Raw genomic sequence first — 19,968 nt, forward strand, 5'->3', positions numbered from 1 at the left:
GGCCGGCGGCGGGAAGGGGCGGGCTGGGGGTGGGGAGCGCGGAGGGGGCGGGCGGGCGGCTGGCGGGGGAGGCGGGGAGCGCAGCCAGAGCAGCACAGACCTAGCGAGCGAGCGAGCGGAGAGGCGGCTACAGCCTGAGCGCCGGGCCGGTGGCGGCCGCACCGGCGAGCGGACGAGCGGGCGGCGAGCAGCGCGGAGCGCGCGGGGCACCGAGGAGCGGGCGCGGCAGGCACCGCGCGCGGCAGCCGGAGCTCTCGGGAAGGCCGGAGCGGCGCCGCCCCCGCCGCCCCTGCGGGGCCCCGGCTGGGAGCCGGACGAGAGAGGGGGCGGCATGGCCCGGCGGCCCGGGGCGCGGGGGCGCTAGGTCCCCGGAGGGGCGCCCCCCACCTTGCCGCCGCCGCCGCCACCCTCCGCAGCCGCGCGCCCCGCCCGCTCCAGCCGCCCCCGGGGCCGCCGCCGGCCCATGAGCCCCGGCATCAAAGTTTGCGGCGGGCGGGCGGGCGCGGAGCCTCCAAGATGCCGTTCCACCCGGTGACGGCGGCGTTGATGTACCGGGGCATCTACACCGTGCCCAACCTGCTGTCGGAGCAGCGCCCGGTGGACATCCCGGAGGACGAGCTGGAGGGTGAGTGTCCTCCGGGACCCCTGCCCGCCGGCCCTCCTACCTGTGCGCCCAGGTGAAGCGCGGGCCAGGGGCGCGGAGGCGGGGGCGGTCCGCAGGTGCCAGCTGTTAGGTGGGCGCCCCAGCGAGCAGCTGCGCGCGGCAGCAGGACCGGTCCGCACCCGGGGCGCCGCGGTGGGGGTCGCCCGGGCGGAGGGCGGCCCAGCCCCTGCCCGCGTGGCCCCCCGCGCTGCGGAAACTTGCCGGGCCCCGCAGCGGGGTCACGGGGCCGCGCAGTCAGCGGTGACTGTGCGGCAACGCGGCGGACTGGGGCGGGGGTCCACGCTGAGCCCCCAGCATCGGCCCGGCCGGAGCACCCGCATCCTGATCCCCTCCGCGGCGCCAGCCCGCGGCTCTGCTCGCATTGACATTCCGCTCGTGTCGCTTTAAAAATTCAATCTGCTCGGGTAGCAGAAGAAGGGGAGAGGGCGACTGCCCTGCTCCTGCCCGCTGCGGGGCCGCCCCCGTCTCCACCTGCGGCCGTAGCCCCTTCCCTGCAGCCCTGCGGGGACCCCCAGCCCCGCGCGCCGGGAAGGTAGCCCGGGAGGCGGTGGCGACAACAAGTGGCCAGATTGGGCGGCTCAGTCGCGATAGCCAAGCCTAGAAGGGAAAGGCAGAGAGGCCAGGACCCAAACCTGCTCCCACTCCGTTCCCCTTGCCTCTCAGACACGCAGGGGGACGGCAGGCCGCTGGCTGGGTGAGGTCAGAGCAGAGGGCAGAGGCTGGGATCCAGGATCCTGGGGAGCAGGGAGACACCTGGGGCCTGCCCAACTCCTTCCCTGCTGGGCTCAGGGAGGTGCTCAGGTTTCCCCTCCCCCCAGACCTCCTGGAGCCCCCGTATGGAGTGGAGTGGGGGTCTGGGCTGCTGAGGGTCTCCATCTCCTGGGATCTGCTTGTCTGCTCTCGAGCAAGGGGCTGAGCTCACCTGGAGGATGGGCCTCTCGGAGTACCTTGGGTCCAGGAGTCTCTGAGACCTGGAGGCTTATTAGGGCCTAGGGGGTGCAGTGGAGACCAGCACAGTCAGGAAGTATGGTGGGAGCCTGGAGAAGCTATGGAGGGAGGTCCTCCCTCAACCCCAGGCCCAGTGAGGGCAGATCTTTGGGGAGTCAGGCTGGGTCGGGGGAAGATCCAGAGAGGGAAGACAGCCTCTGCCACGCTCACTGCACCACAGGCATGAGCCACCGTCTCCTCACCAACTGCCCCGGCAAACCCTTGGGTGTCGGGAGAGCCGTGGAGACAGGGTCTGGGGTCTGATGCAGACAGGACAGATGGATGCTTGGGACCCCCCTGACATGACCTCACCGTTCACCCCTAAAACCCAGGGCCAGAGCCTCCTCCAGAGCCCAGGGAGAGGAGGGGTACGATGGGGGGCGAGAGAGCAGGAGATGGAGCACAGGCCTCCTCCTCCCCAACTTTGTCCCTCCGGCCCTGGGCCACCTCAAACCTCCTGCGGATTTTTCCCTCCAGAGTCCCTCGTTCATCCCTTCCTCCTGGCCATCTGGGCAGGAGTCACCATGTTCCCCAGACCCCAGGCAGCTTCCACTTCACTCCCTCCCCCTGCTCCCAGCACCCCCACTAGGACCCCGGTACCAGGGCTTGCTGGGTCCCTCCTCTCCTGATCCCCAGTCCTGGAGTGCATGCCCTGAGGAAGGGGAGAGGGTGACAGACTGGCTGCAGGGGCGAAGGGCCACAGGGTGGGCAGTTCAGGGGCAAGGCCGCAGGCTTCCCAACCAACGGCAGGGCATGCTGGCAGGAGCCCAGTGGCGTTAGTCACCAGCTACACCAAGTGCCCTCCCCGCTTCTCTCCTGTCCCCTTCTCCTGGGCCCTGGGGAGCTGAGGGGCCCTGACTCAGGGGGCATCTGAAGGGCAGGGCCCTCCCTGGGATGGGCAGGTGGGGTCATGGAGCAGGCAGATGCCTGGGTGGTCCCAGCGCATGTCTGGGCCAGTGGGCAGCTACAGATGAAGGCAAGAAGTTTTCCATGACCAGCCCCCTTCTTGGCTGCAGGTGCCCGGAAAGCCCTCTGCAGGGCCCAGGTCCCTTTCAGCAGTCCTTGAATGCCAGGGCTGGCCATTCCTGGCACGGATCCCCCTCTGCCCTCGCCGCCTCCCCAGGGCCCCACGAGTGCTCCTGCCCCAGGGCAGTCTGGGCGAGACCTGGGCCCTTTGCTGGGAGGACGCCATCAGCAGAGGAGCCACATGTGCCAGGAAGAGGGAGCTGGGCAGCCCAGGATGAAATGCTGCAGACAGTACGTGCCTGCCGCAGAAATCCAGGGGGCGGTCAGTCTGAGCGGAAAGGAGGACCAGACAGGGAGGTGGGAAGCGCAGAGTTAAGATGAGGACTTCCCAGCCAGGCGGTGCTGGGTTTGAGTCTCTGTACCTTCAGCTCATGGAGTGACCTTGGGCAATCGCTCATCTCTCTGAGCCTTGGTTTCCCCACCTGAAAAAGGGGGGCTGGCCTTGTGCTCCCCAGGGCTGCTGGTGACGAAGGATGGAGTGAAAGTACCCAGCGCAGGGGGAGCTCAGGGACCCAGATGCAACCTCAGGGGAGCACCTGGAGGGGTAAGAGCCTGGAGTGTGCAGGAGGCTGGGCCAGAAGGGCAGGCTGGCCAGGAGAGCTGGGTGGAAAAGGCCTTGAAGGTCTGGAAAAGGTGTCTGGGGACCTGCGACCCTGGGGAGACATGGAGGGCAGGTGGCAGGGTAGGAACATGGCTGCGCAGAGCTGGCCTGAGGCCCACCCAGGCCCTGGGAGGGAGAGGCATGGGCTGTCTAGATCCCCTCTGTGTGCCCACCATGGCTGAGACACACACCCCGACATACACACACAACAGAGTCCTCCAGGGACACTGAGACTGGTCCCAGTGTCATCAGCAGACTCGAGCACCTGAGGGTGGGAATGAGGTGTCTGCAACTCCTAGGCCTTTCTGGTGGAAGAGAGGAGGAAGGCGTCAGACCTTCAGGCAGACGGTCCCCAGAGCAGTCAGTGAGTGGAGCCTGTGCGGAGTGGCCAAATGTGGGCCTTTAGGGCAGGGGAGGCTGGGGAGCCCCCTTTCCTGCCTCTCTGCCCTGCAAGCCCAGCAGCCACCTCTGCACAGCCAAAAGCTCAGGGAGGCCAGAGTGGTGGGGCACGGGGCCAGTGCCGCGGAGAGTGGCGGCTGCCTCGGATGGACACTGCCCCCTCCAGTGACCTCCAGCCAGTGCCCGCCCTCTGGACTCTGGCTATCTGACGGAGTGCAGACGTCCCTTGGAGTCTGCTGGGGACTTAGGCTCTGATGAAGCTCCACAGGTTGGGAAGGAGACTGAGGGGTGGCAGGCTGGAGGTGGCAGGTGGGGACAGGTCAGCCTGGAAACCTGGTGGCCCTGCCAGCCCATTCCCGGGAGAGCATCCCCATGCCAAGATGGGGCCCGGCAGGCTTCTCTTGGCCTCACAGGATGGGAAGGGAGCAAGGCTTTCGGGGAAATGCACCCAGCTGTGAGGCACTGATGGCACAACAGTGGCAGGAAATCTCGACACCCGCCCCACTCAGGGAACCCCCAGTAGAGGCTGGGCTTCAGTGATGGCACAGGAGTCGCTCCCCATTTCATAGATGAGACACCCGAGGCTTAGAGAGGGATGTGACTTGCCCAGGCCACTCGGCTGCTAAGCAGGAGAGCCAGAATCTAAGCCCAAGCCAGCAACCGCCAACAGGAAGGGCAGCCTGGTGTCCCCAGCTCACTGAGTCCTCCTTTTTCTTCCGGCTGTGCTATCTGGGACGTTCTGATTCATAGCATCCATCTCTGAGCCAGGCCCGGCCGAACACATGCTTGATTTTCTTGCTTAATCATCCCAGCAGCCCCATTGTACAGGTGAGCAAATACCTGCCTAAGGTTACCCTGCCAGGATGTTGTAGGAGGGCTGGGACTTGACCCTGGGTCTCTGCCACTTCAGGCTGCCTCCCTGTCCAGGAAGGTGGTGCCTAAATCCAGCCTCTGTGGGCGGGTGGGGCTCCCAGCATGGGCAGAGGCACTGAGGTGAGACTTTGTGGCATGTTGGGTGTGCTAAGGAGGGTTGTTGAAGGGACTCGTGTGGGGAGGTGGCAGTGTGTGGATTTACCTAGTGGCCTGGGAAGGTGAGCCCTGCCTGAGAAACGGCTGCTGGGCCCGCATGGCTGCCTCTGAGCCCCTCACCTTCCCGTGCATCCCAGTATTCACCTGCCCTCCTCTGGCTCCCCTCCGGCACTGGGGTGTTTTCTGAGCCTCCCACAAAGGGGCTCAGGGGCTCCAGCAAAGCAGCCCTGGGTTCTGGGAGCCCTCCAAAGGGTAGAAAGGATGGCCTGGAGCTCAGCTCATGGCAGGCAAGGGAGGAGGTGGCTCCCACTGCGGCCCCTACTGTGAGTCCAAGACTTTCCCATCCCACCCTGCAGGCTGGGTCTTCAAGAGGGACCCTGCAGAGGAGGAAATGGAGGAGGAGGAGGGTTCCTGACCCTGGTCCTCCTCCCCCCACCAGTCCCTGGCCTCCACCCGTCTTCAGCTTGGCGCCCCTCTTCCATGAGTGGCCTGCAGGCCGGTGGGGATGGTGTCCTTGGGGGCTGGAGAAGGGGTCGAGCAGCCTCCTTGGCCTCCCCGTCTGCTTCTTGGCTGCCTGGGGAGTGAAAAAAAACGAGTCTCCTAACTAGGATTGTTCGTGGGCTCTGCGTAGCGGCCTCACAGCAATCAGTATGTGAACTTCTGCTCAGAAGAGCCAGAGAACTCTGCGTGCTCCAGATGGGTGGGCTCCCCACATCAGTCATTCATTCATTTCATCATTTATTCAGCAAATGTTTATGCTCGAAGAGGCAGAGGCAGGCCCCGTTCCAGGTGACAGACACAGCCATTAACCAGCCCAGTCCCTCCCTGCTGTCATGGCCCTCGTAGTGCACAGTCCAGTGTGCCCCGTGCCAGGACAGGGCAAAAGGAGGGCCTTTGGGGGCCCAGAGGAGGGCCAGAGCTGGTGGGGGGGCAGGGAGGGCACCAGGGAAATGGTGCCATTCGAGCTGAGAACTGGGGTGGTGTCAGAGTTTGCCACAGCAAGGAGAGCACGTCAGGCAAAATGGGCTGCGTGTTCAAAGGACTGGAGGGGAAGCAGTCCTGGTGCCCACGGGACCGGGAGGGGCCCTAGCCTGGATGGAGTTCATGAAACCTTGGATGGGCAGAGCATGTGGTGGGGCCAGGAGGCCGACAACGCTGGCTGGAAACCTAAGCATGTGTGTGCAGATGCCTCCAGCTCTACCCAGAGGCTCCAGGGACTGGAATCCCCTCAGCAGCCTCTGTGGCTGTCAGGCCTCGGTTTATACATCTCTGGTGATGGGGAACATACCACCTCTCTGGTGGCCCAGGAAAACTCGAGGTGGGAATTGGCCTGGAGTTCCCAGGGTCTAGGGTTTGCAGAACCCTGTGGCCCTGGCGAAGACCTCTCGGCCCGCTCCCTCCCAGCTGCTTCCCTTTTTTTTTTTTGGAAACGAAGTCTCGCTCTTGTCCCCCAGGCTGGAGTGCAGGGTGCAATCTTGGCTCACTGCAACCTCCGCCTCCTGGGTTGAAGCCTGGGGGCCACTGGTTAGGAGACAAGATTCCCAGGTCCTGGTGGGGATGAGGGAAGGGCAAGTCCAAAGTCAGAAAGTCTGGGGACCCAGGCAACCCCGGTGCATGCATGAGCCTGTCTGATCCTTAGGTGTTGGGTGTGGACACCGGTGGGATGAGCCTGATGAGGGTGGGGCCTCCACCCAAGCCAACTCGCTGTGTGGCCTGGGACACGTGGCCATCCTCTCCAGGCCGCAGCCCCCCATCTGTGGTGAGACCAACAGGCTGGGCTAGCTCCCCTGTCCCTCTGAGACTAGGGAATGACCCCAAAGCACAAGGTCCTATGAGCACTTTCAGGGTTTATAGACCCCTTAAGGCAATGTCTGGGCCAGCCCACGCAGCAGTAGCAACCCTGAGCCCACGTGGACTCTGCACCGGCCGCTGAGCCTCTCTGGATGTTTCTGGTCTGCAGCATGGGGCACCTCACGTATGTCTACTTCTAAACACACAGAAAAACACTCTCTCGCATGAGAAGCTAGATTCTGCCTGCTGAAAGCTAAAATCCCTCCCAGGGGAACAGCTTAGGGCAAGGCCAGGAGGCTGGCCAGCGAACAACACGAGACCCCCAGGGAACCAGAGAGAGAGCATCAAGCCCACCCCTCCCCCCCACCATCCACCACTCCCAAAGGGCCCTGCTGGGCCTGTGATGATTAAGGGACTGCAGCCCTTAGAAACAGACAAACAGAAGAGACAGAAGTACAGCCAAGGTGACAGGTGAGAACTCCAACTGTGTGCCAGGGAGTCCCCACCATCATTCTGCCCCTTTCACTGTTGGTAAAACTGAGGCTGGCCCAAGGTCATAGGTTGGGTTGCTTGTTCCCCAGCTCCCAGCACAGTGCGCTGCTCACCACCTGAGACACTGAGGTCATCAGGCCTCCGTCTTCTGCTCTGTACAGTGTGGAGGGTGACCCCCCCCCACCATCTGATCTGGCCTGGACCTCGGCTGGTGGGGGGGTCCTCCATCCCCTTCTGTCTTCCCCGAACCAGAGGAGGTCTGTGCCTCCTGTCAGCCCATAAGTCTGGAGCGTGCTGCCTCACGTGGCTGCCATTAGCGAGTGTTGGCCGGTGTTAAGGATCTGAGCCTGGGGGAGGAGGCGCAGTGGGATGGGGGGATGGCGGGGGAGAGGGGGATGGAAGGAGTCGGGGAGGGCGGGGAAGCCGTCCACAGACTCTGGGCCGGGGAGCTCCAGCGTCCTCCCCTTCACGTGGTCCCCACCACACGGGGTCGTTGTGGTTGTGAGCACACCAGGAGCTGCCGTGAGGGCCTGGCGCAATTGGATCTTGAGGGGTCACTGCTGGGGGGCCCTGAGCCCCCGCTTTGCTGCCCTGCTCAGCCTGCCCAGAGGTCCCAGAATACAGCACCCTTGTGCATCCTCCGCCGTGCGATGATCTTCTCTCACAAGATCTGCACACTCTGGGTTGGGCTATCAAAGCCATGCTCAGGCTGCAGAGTCTGCGATACTGGGGTAAAGTCCCAGCCTGCACTGTTCTCTCCTCAGAGATCCGAGAGGCCTTCAAGGTGTTCGACCGTGACGGCAATGGCTTCATCTCCAAGCAGGAGCTGGGCACAGCCATGCGCTCACTGGGCTACATGCCCAACGAGGTAGAGCTGGAGGTCATCATCCAGCGGCTGGACATGGACGGTGAGAGCCCCCTGCCTCGGTTTCCCCACCTGGCACCTGGGCCCCGGGAGTGGGCCCTGAGCCACTGAGGCTGCATCCAAATTGGGCCTCTCGCTCTGCTGACTCCCACCCTCAAAGCCCAAGGCAGGTTGCAGCCCGGTCTGGCCCCATTTCTCAGCCTGGAGAATTGAGGCCAGAGGGGTTGTGGCAGTCCCAGCTGCATGCAGGGCTCAGAGATGGCTCCTCTCACTCAGTGTTAAGTTGTTGTTTTTTTTTTTTGGAGATGAAGTCTCGCTCTTGTCCCCCAGGCTGGAGTGCAAGGCATGATTTTGGCTCACTGCAACCTCCGCCTCCTGGGTTCAAGCAATTCTCCTGCCTCAGCCTTCTGAGTAGCTGGGATTACAGGCGTGTGCCACCACGCCCGGCTAATTTTTGTATTTTTAGTAGAGACGGGGGTTTCACTATGTTGGTCAGGCTGGTCTCGAACTCCTGACTTCATGATCCGCCTGCCTCGGCCTTCCAAGTGCGGGATTACAGGCGTGAGCCACCGTGCTCAGCTGAGAAGTTTTAAAGTACAGAAAAGTAAAAGGATGCAATAAATACTCCAGTTCCCACCACCTGAGAGAAAATCGCTGCTTTGCTTGTGTTTGCCACCTGGCATTTATTAAGGAAAAGTTCATGGGAAGAAATGGTAATGCCAAGCCCCCGTGCCCTTTCTTTCCTATTCTCCATCCAGACACCAGGTAACAACCTGGGCAGGTTGCCTGCTCTGAGCTCCAGTTCCTGTCTGTATGGTGGAGAGTGTAGGGCTCTACACCCACCCCAGGACGGCCACAGGGTGCTTGGAGCAATGGAGGGTTCTGGGAGAAATAGGAGGGTCGTGGCCCACCTGCTGTCTACCTCCACCTCCCCTCGTAAGCCCTCATTGTACTGGGTGGCTTCAGCATCAGCCCAGAGCCTGGCACTTGGTAGGTGGCCCTGACACTGACTCAAGGCTAAGAGAAGGGGGGCACCTGCCTGAGGTCATCCAATAGGCCCAAGGTATATCAGGACTCCATCCCAGGTCCTCTGGGCCCTGGGATGTGGGCCTGGGCCTGACCCACTGATGGGCCCTGTGCCTACTGCAGGTGATGGTCAAGTGGACTTTGAGGAGTTTGTGACCCTCCTGGGACCCAAACTCTCCACTTCAGGGATCCCAGAGAAGTTCCACGGCACCGACTTTGACACTGTCTTCTGGAAGGTATGCCCTGGCTAGTTGGGACCCAGGGCTGTGCACACTGTGGAGTGCTGTTCTGGGGCCAGTGAATGGCTGGGCCCACACTGTAAAGGGGGGATGACCACTCCGGGCTTGTGTCCACTGGACATTTCACCTCCCAGAGGGCCATGGGCTCCCTAGGGAGGCCGGTGTTGGTCAAGGACTCTCTGGGGGAATGGAGCAAGTGTTTTCCAGCCCCTACCCCCGAATCTGGAGGTCGATCATTGGGCCCCTGTGGCCGCAGAGTGCTGGGTGGGGACTGTGGTGGCTCTCAGAGCACTGTGCTTTCCCCCTCTGCAAGTGCGACATGCAGAAGCTGACGGTGGACGAGCTGAAGCGGCTGCTCTATGACACCTTCTGCGAGCACCTGTCCATGAAGGACATCGAGAACATCATCATGACAGAGGAGGAAAGCCACCTGGGCCCAGCTGAGGAGTGCCCCGTGGATGTGGAGAGTGAGTGGCCCTGGAACCCCATGGGTGGGCTCAACAGCTTGACCAGGGGAATGTGTGGGGGTCTGCAGGCAGAGCGGGGCTGGGGGCCTCCTTGCCGGTTCTGAGCCTCTGTCCCAGCGGGGCACCCCTGGGATGAGCCCACATGCCGAAGGGCAGGTGGCTCCTGACTCCATCGCCTCGATGTCCCCTTCTGTTTCCCTGGTGCCCCCGGGTGGCCACAGCCTGCTCCAACCAGCAGATCCGCCAAACGTGCGTGCGCAAGAGTCTCATCTGCGCCTTTGCCATCGCCTTCATCATCAGCGTCATGCTCATTGCGGCCAACCAGGTGCTGCGCAGTGGCATGAAGTAGGCACCGCCTGGACGCCCCATCCACCGCATGCGGTGCCCGCGGCCCACCCCACACCACCGCCGCCGCCTGCAGCCCCTCCCTTGGCCAGCTCCCTGGGCTGCCACCTGTGTGTACTTCAGGGCCTGGATATCTGGCGAGCCCTCCCCATCCACCCCATGGGCCTCACCTGGAGCCGTGGCCTGGCTGTGGAGGGACTGGTGGTGGCTCTGTGGATGGCCCTGGCCCCACCCTGTCCCTACCCTGGCCTGTATGGAGTACTCACTCTTCCTACCGTCCAGGGGCTCCTGGGAAATTGAGGAGGAATTTGCACAGGAACCCCCCGGACCCAGTTGCTGCTGTGGTCCCTTGGGTAGGAGGGGGCACCCTGTGCCTGGAGACAGCGGCCTATCTGGGGCCACAGAGCCAACCCAGCCCTGGTCCCTGAGGCCTGCCTGGGCACTAGGAAGGGTGGAGGCAGAAAGCCTCCTGGGGGAGGGTGGGGAGCCAGGGTGTCCTGGGCCCTGCTGCCTGGCATGGCCTGAGGAGGACCCTGGTCTTCTCCTGGGTCCCTTCCTCTGACCCGTGTTAGGCCCTAGCCCAGCCCCTCTTCATGTACCTGCTGGGCCAGCCCATTTCACAGGTGAGGAACCTGAGGCTCAGAAGCCCGAGACTTGGCCTCAGTTCCTCCTTCCACAGGGATTTTCAGGAAAGGCAGAAGCTCGTGGAAGACGGGTATCTGAGGTGGCCCTGCAGCCCCCCACTTTCTGGCCCTCCCACCAGAGGCCCAGCAACCAAGGCCACTCGTCCACCATCCCAGCCTAGAGCCTAGAACTGTAGTCTAGCTGAGGAAGGAGGCAGAGCAGGGGCCTGAAGGCTTTGAGCAGCCTCCGCCAGGGGCCTTGTCCAGGGCTGAACCTTGGGAGGGTTCTGTACTACCTCCTGGGCCAAGAAACTGGCACAGCCCCGCACTGTCAGTGCCAAGAGGCTGCACCAGGCCACTCTCCCAGCCCAGGGCACTCTCCCAGCCCAGGGCCTGCCCTCCTGCGTCCTCCCACTTCTCTATGCCCTCAAGGTGGGAGACCCCGCTCCCATGCCCCAGCTGTGTCATCCCAAACACTCGGGCACCAGCTCAGCATGGCAGATATGGGGGCTGTGGATTCTTCCAGGGCTGGGATGGCAGGCAGAGTCCCTTGGCTCCTCAGGCCTAGAGCCACTTCTTACCAGACAATGGGCACAGCCACCCTGGCACACCCTCTCCCTGGCTGTGCTGAGCCTCTGCTGGTCCCAAGGGAGAAGGGAGTGAGCGTGGGTCACCTGAGGAGAATCTCATCTCATTCCCACCCTGCCTGACCTCTGCCAGGGGCTGGAGAACAGAGCTCAGAGCACCCGGCGTTGGGAAGCACAGCCAGACCATCGTGGTGACAGATTTTCTTTATAAACATCTAGAAGTTTTCTCCCTCAGCTTCTTAAGAAGGAAGGAGGGGGGCGGGTGGAAGAGAGTGAGTCGGGGACTCCCTGGCATAGACCCAGGACCAGGGCTGGATTTTGCATGGGCACGTCCTGAGCCTGTGAGGCCAGGCCAATGGTCTCAGAGCCTCCATGGGGCATAGCAGGAACAGGGCTTGGCTTCCTGTTGTGACTGATGAGAAGTAACCACGTGGGGGTCAGTCGGGGGCGAGGGGCTCAGCCCCATTGGACTCTGGGCTGAAGGGGCCACCCCCCCGGTGGGGGTGCCCGCAGGGATGGGGGCAGCTCCTGGACTGGTGGCCAGCCCACGGGGTACTGAAAGACAGTAGTTCTGATGGGTTCAACCCTAGAGAGAGAGAGAGAGAAGGGTGGAGAATTAGAGTTGGGTACTACCCAGACTTATGCCACCTGCCACCCCCAGCCCACCTGTCTCACCACGCTGGTTGTGGGGACGGTCAGCTGCCTGCACGACTTTTCTGGAAGGCAGAGCCTCGAAAACATGCAGAACCTTTGAGCCAGTGACCTCACTTCTAGGAACTGAGACCAAGGAAATAGCGGGGTTGTGGGCAGACACAGCTATGGGGACAGCCGCGAGACAATGGAAATAAGCTTTGTGTCCACCTGTAGGGGACTGATTAAATACATATGCACGTCCACAGCAGAGAATGCTATGCAGCCTGTGTAAGAATGAAGGCAGACTTATATGCACTGATGAGGAGAGACATACTGTGTGAGTAGGGAGAGAAAGCAGCTTATAAAATAATGTATATAGCATGATACTATTTTTGTTTAAAAATATATAAAATATATAAATGCATAAAAAAATCCTGGAAGACACAGCAAAATGTTAACAGTGGTTCTATCTGAGTGGTGCCATGATGGGTGACTTTTTTACTTTTTTATACTTCTCAAAACTTTTACAAGCACACAAGCCGTTGAAATCAGAAAAAAATCGTGTCTAAAATTTTTTTTAAAAGCCTCATTTCTCATGCTACTCACTCTCCTCCTCCTCAATGTCCACCCTGAGCCACCTCCCCCGGAACTCAGGGTCCATTTAAGTCCCTGCCCTAGGAGAGGCATCCTCTGTGCCCAGCCCAGGGCACCCTGCCAAGGCCTAGCAGTGGCCCCTCCATTCTTCTACCCGGATCCTTCTGGACTTGGGGCCCACCCAGGCTGCTTCTCTAGACCCTTTGAGCCAGCAACCTCACCTCTGGGAACTGAGCCCAAGGGAAGAGCAGGGTTGTGGCAGACACTGAGTTACAGTAATAACTGCGAGACAGTGGAAATAACCTTCGTGCCCACCTGTGGAGGACTGATGGAGTACATGTGCACGTCCTCAGCAGAGAGTGCCATGAGCTGCCATCGACATTCAGGCAGGAGCTCATCTGTCCCCTGCACACGACTGGAGTCCTCAGAGGACATAGACCAGGGGGTAGGGGTAGGGTGTATCTGTACCCCAATGCCCAGGGCTAGGCCTGGTGCCAGGAGGCCACCCAGTGACTGTGGAATGACCAACAGCAATGCTGAAAGATCTTACTGACCAGGCACTATTCTGGGCCACACACCATGAGCCAGAGAAACCTTAAGAATCCTCAGGTAGTTCAACCTGAGGGAAAAAAAAAACAAAAGAATCCTCAGGTGGGCTTGGTGCGGTGGCTCATGCCTATATTCCCAGCACTTTGGGAGGCCGAGATGGGCAGATCACCTGAGGTTGGGAGTTCGAGACCAGCCTGACCAACATGGTGAAACCCTATCTCTACTAAAAATACAAAATTAGCCGGGCATGGTGGCGCATGCCTGTCAGTAATCCCAGCTACTGGGGAGACTGAAGCAGGAGAGTTGCTTGAACCCGGGAGGTGAGGTTGCGGTGAGCTGAGATTGCGCCATTGCACTCCAGCCTGGGTAACTCACATCTCCAAAACCAAAAACTCCTCAGGTGAACCCCACCGTGAGGAAACTGAAGTGCAAGGAGTCAGTCACGTGACCAAGTGACACCCTTGGGATGAGGCCTGAGGGCCTGGAATGCAAGCTGCAGACACTGCCCTCCCACTTCAGCTCCCTCTGCTCCAGCACACCCCCATACCCAACACCCAGCCTTCAGGCAAGGTGAGGCCTTGGCAGCTCCTGGCAGGCTCAGGGGCCCAGTGGCCAGCCCTCTGCAGAGAGAGGTTTGGAGAGGACTCTGACCTCCAAGGGGGAGGCGGGGAGCTGGGGTCAGGAGCCCTGGGAGTTTCCCCTGCTACACCCACCCAGCCTGCCCCTCTCTGCCAGACCTGCCATGTAGAGTCACTGCCACTACCACAGCTGCACGGAGCCCTGGGTGCAGCCTCCAGGACCCCCAGGTGTGAGAGGACAGGGACATCCCCTGCTTCGTGGCTCGCTGCCTGCTAGAAAGCGCAGAAGGCAGCTCTTGACATGATTTATGGCACTGGGGAGATTTCATAAACTCCGCCAGCCGCAGAGAAGGCGGGGAGGCTCCGCAGTTGCCGGAAGGGAGTGCCCCAGCTGCCAGCCAAGCCTGGGCTCCCTGCAGGGCCACAGGGACAGTGGGGATCCCCCCTGGGAGGGTGTGATCCCGGGGAGCCCCTTCCTGTGAGCCTCAGGCCCTTCCTCTAGAAAATAGGGCAGATTCCCAGGAAGCTGGGACCTCCTGGGTCCAAGCCTCAGCCCCGTGTCCCTGCCTGCCCTGAGGCCCCTGCCAGTAGATGGGCATACCCCGTGCCTGATCACACACACTGGCACATTGCCAGGGCACCAGACACGTGAGCCGAAGCCTTGGGGACACTGAGGTGCGTGTCTGGCACCACTCTGCTTGTAGCTTCTCTGGTGACCTGTTTGTCCTATGCGTGAGGACGGGAGCCACTCTCTGACATTTCCCCAGCCGCGGTCCTAATCGGAGGAAATAGAGGCGAGGAGGGAGGATGGGCCAGGATGGCAGCGCTGGCCCTGAAAGGGGTGCAAAGGAAAGATTAAGAGGGAGAGAGCCGCAATCTGAAGAGCCAACAATGGGCAGCAGGGCCGGGCCTGGCCTCGCCGGGGGATTTGTCTATGTGTCTGAGGCCGCCGCTGCTCTTGGCAGATCCTCAGGGTCAGTCTGCGGAGGGGGATAAGTGCAAGCTCCAGGCTGGGGCTTCATGGAACCTCCGCTTCCCCACATTTACAAGGAGGGCCCCTATGTTCACCGGGGAGGCTCTGCTCAGCCAGTGGGGGTTGGAGCCTGCAGGGTTGTCCCAGGTGTGGTGGGCAGCCCACTGTGCCCTGTGCCCTGGGGGAGGAAACAGATATCCTAAGAGGAAGAGGGGGTCCCCCAGGCTTCCAGACCAGTCCCCACAAGAGGCTGGCAACACTACCTGGGGGGCGCCCAACAGCCTGAATGCTCATTCATGCAGTCAACCTGTCCTGGGCCCCCCAAGTCTGCCCAGGCCATGCGGGAGAAGCAGGGGCTGGGAGGGATGATGTCTCAGCTAGAGCGCCCAGGACAAGTCTGACTCTGTCAGGCGGAGAGGCGGGAGGCAGTTTCAGGCAAGAAAACAGCACACACCAGGTACCCTGATATCACAAACGATGCCGCATCTAAGAAGCGGCCAAGCATCTAGTGGGACCAATAGTCAGGGCAGAGGCAAGAGGTGAGAAGGCGACCCCACCGGCTGACCCCACCGGCTGACCCCACCGGTTGCTGTGGAGGCAGCAGGGAGGGTGACCGACCCCTGGCCCTGCAAATGGGGCTGTGGAGTCAGGGGTGGAGGAGGCTCCACAGGGCCAGGGCTGCTGTGTGGAGGATCCCCTGAGGGAGCAGAGGGAAGGTGGGAGAGCAGGGAGGGGACATGGATGGCCCCACCTCCTGGTGAGGTTACGATTCCTCAGCTGCAGAATGGGGTCGCCAGTCTCCCTGAATGCCCCCAAGCACTGGGCACAGTGTAAGCACCAAACAAACTCAATTCTCGTGTGGTTGCCACTTCGACCTGTGACTCGGAGCCAGTCATTCAGCCTCAGTTTCCCCATCTTGTCCCCTAGTCCCCCAAGTCTCAAATTCATAGCGCCCTGTGTCAGCGTGGGGACGCATCTGTCTGGAACCCAGCCAAGGACTCTGGGGCACCTCGTCTCTACCCCATCCACTGGCACTCACTCCAGTTCAGCTGCAGGGACTCCATGAAACCTTGTCACAGCCCCAAGAGACAGCTGGGCCTCTGTGACTCGCTCCCAGCAGAGTATACCATGGAATCAGGGCAGGGAGGTAAGTGGCTGCTGTTAGCCAGTTAGCAGGTGGCAGAGTGAGGATGGGACCCATAGGGAACCCTGTTCAAGTAGCGGCGCAGGGGCCAGAACTTTCTGGGCAGCCTCCAGCCAGCTCAAGCCTCTTGCACACAGAATGAGGGAGTCTAGGGAACAGGACATGGATCCCTGGACAGCAGCCAGTCCCAAGGGAGGTACCCACATGCCCAAAGACAGGATAGGACCCCTGCAGATGGGACCCTTCAGACAGGACCAGGAGGAGAGGATGTCACGCTCCAACGTTTGAGACATGGCTGTCCCATATATACTTTTAAGGTGGGGAGACAAAAACTGGGCACGGATTTAAAATAAAGGTAAAAGACAAAGTTAAGTTTAAAACACCTCTACTGGCTGGGTGTGGTGGTTCATGCCTGTAATCCCAGCACCTTGGGAGGCTGAGGCAGGTGGATCACTTGAGATCAGAAATTGTAGATCAGCCTGGCCAACACAGTGAAACCCTGTGTCTACTAAAAATACAAAAGCTAGCTGGGCATGGTGGTATGTGCCTGTAATACCAGCTACTTGGAAGGCTGAGGCATGAGAATTGCTTGAACCCAGGAGACAGAGGTTGCAGTGAGCCGAGATCATGCCACTGCACTCCAGCCTGGGTGACAGAGCAAGACTCTGTCTCAAAAAACAAAACAAAACAAAAAAACCCCAAAATACCCTCACAGTCTCTTTTCATGGGACACAGAGAAGGCAAGAAGCTTGGCCTTCACCTCCTGGCAGAGCCCCGAGGGAAGGCCTCACCCCGCAGACTGTCTGGCCAGGTCCCCTCGGCCCCCGCCAGGCCACTGTCCTGCGAAGCCAAACCACAGAAGTAGTTAGGTCTGACGCTTCGTTGCAAGATGGGGAAAGCAAGGTGGCCCGAGCTGGGGAAATGTGTTAAAGTCACACGCTGCCCCTGGGCACAGCTTTACCCCCTTCCCCACCCACCTCACCTCCTTTAATCCCTAGAGGAAGAGCCCAGGAGCCCGCGCTTTGGTTTTGGCCATGATGCCAGGCAGCCTTCGTCTCCCCCTGTCTGTCTCGTGCCCCGTTCTGCTAAAATGAATTATCACCTGAGTCCCTTCCCTCAAAGAGAAGGACCAGGGACAGCATGAAGCACATACCCCAAGAACCCGACCCAGAAGCGCCCCTTCTACTTCTGAGCATCCTGAGGGCTGGGGCCACCCCCACACCCACTTCCTTAAAAAGGCAGTGGGACCAGGACCTTGTCATCATACCCTATGCAATCCCAGCTCTACGGTTTTCTAGCTGTGTGCCCTTGGGCAAGTCACACCCCTCCCTCATGAGCCTGTTTTCCCTGCTGGTGACCACAGCCCAATGGACTTGGTGACGTGCAGCCAAATCAGCTGGGCTGCCTGCCTCCCCTCCAACCAGCACAGACTCTCACAGGGACCAATCCTTGGGAGAGGCTTCTTCAAACACCCCTCAGGCTCTGGCCAGGCACCAAGAACCCTCAGCATGGCCCCTCAGGGCCTCTGTAGGGGCACCTTTATTCGGGGCAGTTCATGGAGATTCCTGAGTGTCAGGAAGGGGCAGGCGGGCTGGAGTCTTGCCCCCAAGGGCACAGAGGGAGGGGACCCTGGGGACAGGTACCTGCTGCTCGGAGCTGAGCTCAGCCGCTTGGCTCTCTTCTCCAGCCAGTCCTCCAGATGGCCCTCGGGGAGCTCAGGAGCATCTAGCAGCCACTCCCTGGCTCGTCTCTCCTCTATGGGGACAGGGAGACAAAGGCAAGTGAGGGGTATACTCCTGCCTGCCAGAACCCCACCCTCCCACAAAGCAGAAGGAACTGGTAGGCCCTGAGCAAGCCCTGGGAAGTTGTAGCAACCCTCCAGGAGGACACACCTGGACCGCTTCTCTAGGCCGCCTGTGCGCGAGGGCCCAGCACTCAGCCTCACTCTGTTCTCCCATCAAATGGAGACAACCCTAGCTGCCTCCCAAGCTCTTGGGGAGCTAGAAACAGGACAGTGCATATAAAGGGCCTGGCCCTGGCTGGGTGTGGTGGCTCATGCCTATAATCCCAGCACTTTGTGAGGCTGAGGTGAGGGGATTGCCTGAGTCCAGGAGTTTGAGGCCAGCCTGGCCAACATGGCGAAACCCCATCTCTACTAAAAATAGAAAAAAAAAAAAAATTAGCCAGGCATGGTGATGGGTGCCTATAATCCCAGCTACTCGGGAGACTGAGGCAGGAAAATCACTTGAACCCAGGAGGTGGAGGCTGCAGTGAGCCAAGATTGCACCATTGCACTCCAGCCTGGGTAACAAGAGTGAAAATCTGTCTCAAAAAAAAAAAAAAACAGAGAAAGCCTGACCCTAAGGAGGGGTCTGAATCTGGGGGTGCAGGGAGGCTGCCTGGGAAGGATAATGAGCCTCAGTTTCCCTGGTTTTTCTTCTCATAAGATATCCAACAAAACCTGTTGCTCAAAGAAGTAAAAGCACTCAATGAATGGAATTCATACAAGTTGGGTGTGAGCGTTTGATGGGGTCAGAGTTGCCAGGTCATCTGGGATGGGACCTTGGGCCAGAGGAAAATAATCATACACATGACCAGTGCTCACTCAGGGCAAGGGACTGGTCTCTGGAGCCCACTAGGGGCTGAGGCCTGGTCTCTGGAGCCCACTCAGGGCTGGGGCCTGGTCTCTGGAGCCCACTAGGGGCCGGGGCCTAGTCTCCGGAACTCACTTGGGACCAGGGCCTGGTCTCTGGAGCCCACTAGGGGCCAGGGGCCAGTCTCCGGAACCCACTTGGGACCAGGGCCTGGTCTCTGGAGTCCACTCAGGGCCGGGCCCTGGGCTGCACAGGTGTCATCTTGCTTCATCCTTAGAGGCATCACATTTGACAGGGCAGGACACAGCCTCCAAGAGGTTAGGCCATGTACCAAGGTTACAGGGGATGTGGCAGAGCCAGGACTGTCTGAGCTGCCAGCTAGGACTCTGTTCCCAGCCCCTCTGGGACTCTCTCCATCCCTGTCCCCACTCAGCATTGTCTCCAGCTCCAGGCCTACTGCTCTGTGCTCATCCCACCACAGGCCAGCCGTCCCATGAGAGCCCATGGCCAGGGAAGAGCTGGAGCTGCCGCTGCTGGCAGGACTTGCTGGCTGGTCCCACAAGGCCTTGCTTCCACCCTGGGAAGAAAAGCTCCTGGAAACCTTGTGTTGGTGCCAGGGCTGCAGCCACAGCACCACTGGCTCCCCAGAGCAGGGCACGGAGACCGCAGTGTCTGACTGGTCAGAGGGGAGCGAGGCCCACCAGGGGATCAGGGCAAAGGCCAAGCTGCCCCAGACTCTCACTGGCTACCCCGAGGCCTCCTGGACAGAGAAGCATTGCAAGTGGGAGTTGGGGGCACTGAGAGACCTGGAGTCTGCCTCTAACCTGATGGGGGGCTCACGTGAGGCCCTTCCGCCTGAATGCTGGCCTTAGTTTCCCCACCTGTTCAATGAGAGGCTGTGGAAGAAGACTGATAAAGATTATCTCAGTCAGAACTTCTTGCTCTCTAACTGGAGGAGTGAATTTTGCAAAGGCAAGATGTCAGTTTCCATGGAAGCTGAACTTGCCCCTCCCTGGATCACCAGGCTATGAGACTCCAGAAGGCAGGGAAGGTGCTTTCCTTAACTCCTTGTCCCCAGACTGTCATAAGGGGTCTGCCTGGTGCCAAGTGGGGACTGGGTATGCTGCCTGATTGAGGGAGGGATGGTGTGTATCCGTCAGTCACTGATGGGCTGGCCACAGGGTCCAGGTGGGGCTGAGGTGCACCTTCAGGACTCTGGGCCAGAAGCCATGCAGGCTCCACTATCAGGGGACACATCCCTGCCTTCTCCACTCATGCTGAGGCGGTTTAGAGGCTGTTCCTGACACCTGGCCCAAACCAGGGGCTCAGGGATCCCAGTCGCCCTGGGGGCCCTTGGCTGCCAATGGGGGTAGATAGGAAGGCACAGGCCAGCTTTCCTGGTCTCAGAGCACACATGCCCTGGCACCCCACTCCCACTTAGCCCAGGGTACCCCGACACATACCCTCCACCTGGATGCTCAGCTCCTGCAGGTCTCGCTCTGACATGTGGGAAAATCTGCAGTTGGAGCCAAAGTCGCACTGGCCTGTGGCAGGAAGACAGTTACTCGCTCAGGAGGGGCTCCCAGTGTGGGCTGAGGGGCACCCTGATGAGGGGTCCCAGAGCCTTAGGGGCAGGACTTCAGGGCCTAAAGAGCCGCAACCCTGATCTGGGACAGAAAATGGAATTTCTCTGGCCCTGCCCACTCAGCAGCCAGAGCAACCTCTCACCCATCACACCATATGCTCATGACGCTTCTCCAGC

At 60.6% G+C, this 19,968-nt stretch overlaps 2 protein-coding genes across 2 annotated transcripts in view; one reads left to right on the plus strand and one right to left on the minus strand.

Moving 5' to 3' along the window:
• The first annotated feature begins 94 nt into the window (after nucleotides 1-94).
• Nucleotides 95-12,335, plus strand: CABP7 (calcium binding protein 7). Its single transcript, XM_012464954.2, has 5 exons — nucleotides 95-625; nucleotides 7,754-7,897; nucleotides 9,004-9,116; nucleotides 9,433-9,586; nucleotides 9,808-12,335. Exons 1-5 carry the CDS (start codon nucleotides 517-519, stop codon nucleotides 9,933-9,935), a joined length of 648 nt encoding a protein of 215 aa, XP_012320377.1. The 5' UTR covers nucleotides 95-516; the 3' UTR covers nucleotides 9,936-12,335.
• ZMAT5 (zinc finger matrin-type 5) overlaps nucleotides 11,328-19,968 on the minus strand; it is a 36,569-nt gene continuing 27,928 nt past the window's right edge. The window contains exons 4-6 of the mRNA XM_012464955.3: nucleotides 19,670-19,750; nucleotides 17,256-17,367; nucleotides 11,328-11,727 (exon numbers count right to left, since the gene is read on the minus strand). Coding sequence (XP_012320378.1) covers nucleotides 11,598-11,727; nucleotides 17,256-17,367; nucleotides 19,670-19,750 — 323 coding nt within the window. The 3' untranslated portion in view covers nucleotides 11,328-11,597. The remainder of the gene's footprint in view (nucleotides 11,728-17,255; nucleotides 17,368-19,669; nucleotides 19,751-19,968) is intronic.

Source organism: Aotus nancymaae, unplaced genomic scaffold, assembly GCF_030222135.1.
Source record: "Aotus nancymaae isolate 86718 unplaced genomic scaffold, 86718_ANA_hifiasm-v0.15.2.pri h1tg000076l, whole genome shotgun sequence".
In the NCBI taxonomy this organism is placed as follows: domain Eukaryota; kingdom Metazoa; phylum Chordata; class Mammalia; order Primates; family Aotidae; genus Aotus; species Aotus nancymaae.

What these genes read in the sequence shown, in the direction of transcription:
- CABP7 (XM_012464954.2), top strand. Translation starts at nt 517, where the DNA reads ATGCCGTTCCACCCGGTGACGGCGGCGTTGATGTACCGGGGCATCTAC. An exon ending in CCCGGAGGACGAGCTGGAGG is followed by an intron (nt 626 to 7,753) that starts GTGAGTGTCCTC and finishes TTCTCTCCTCAG; the next exon opens with AGATCCGAGAGGCCTTCAAG. An exon ending in GTGCCCCGTGGATGTGGAGA is followed by an intron (nt 9,587 to 9,807) that starts GTGAGTGGCCCT and finishes GGGTGGCCACAG; the next exon opens with CCTGCTCCAACCAGCAGATC.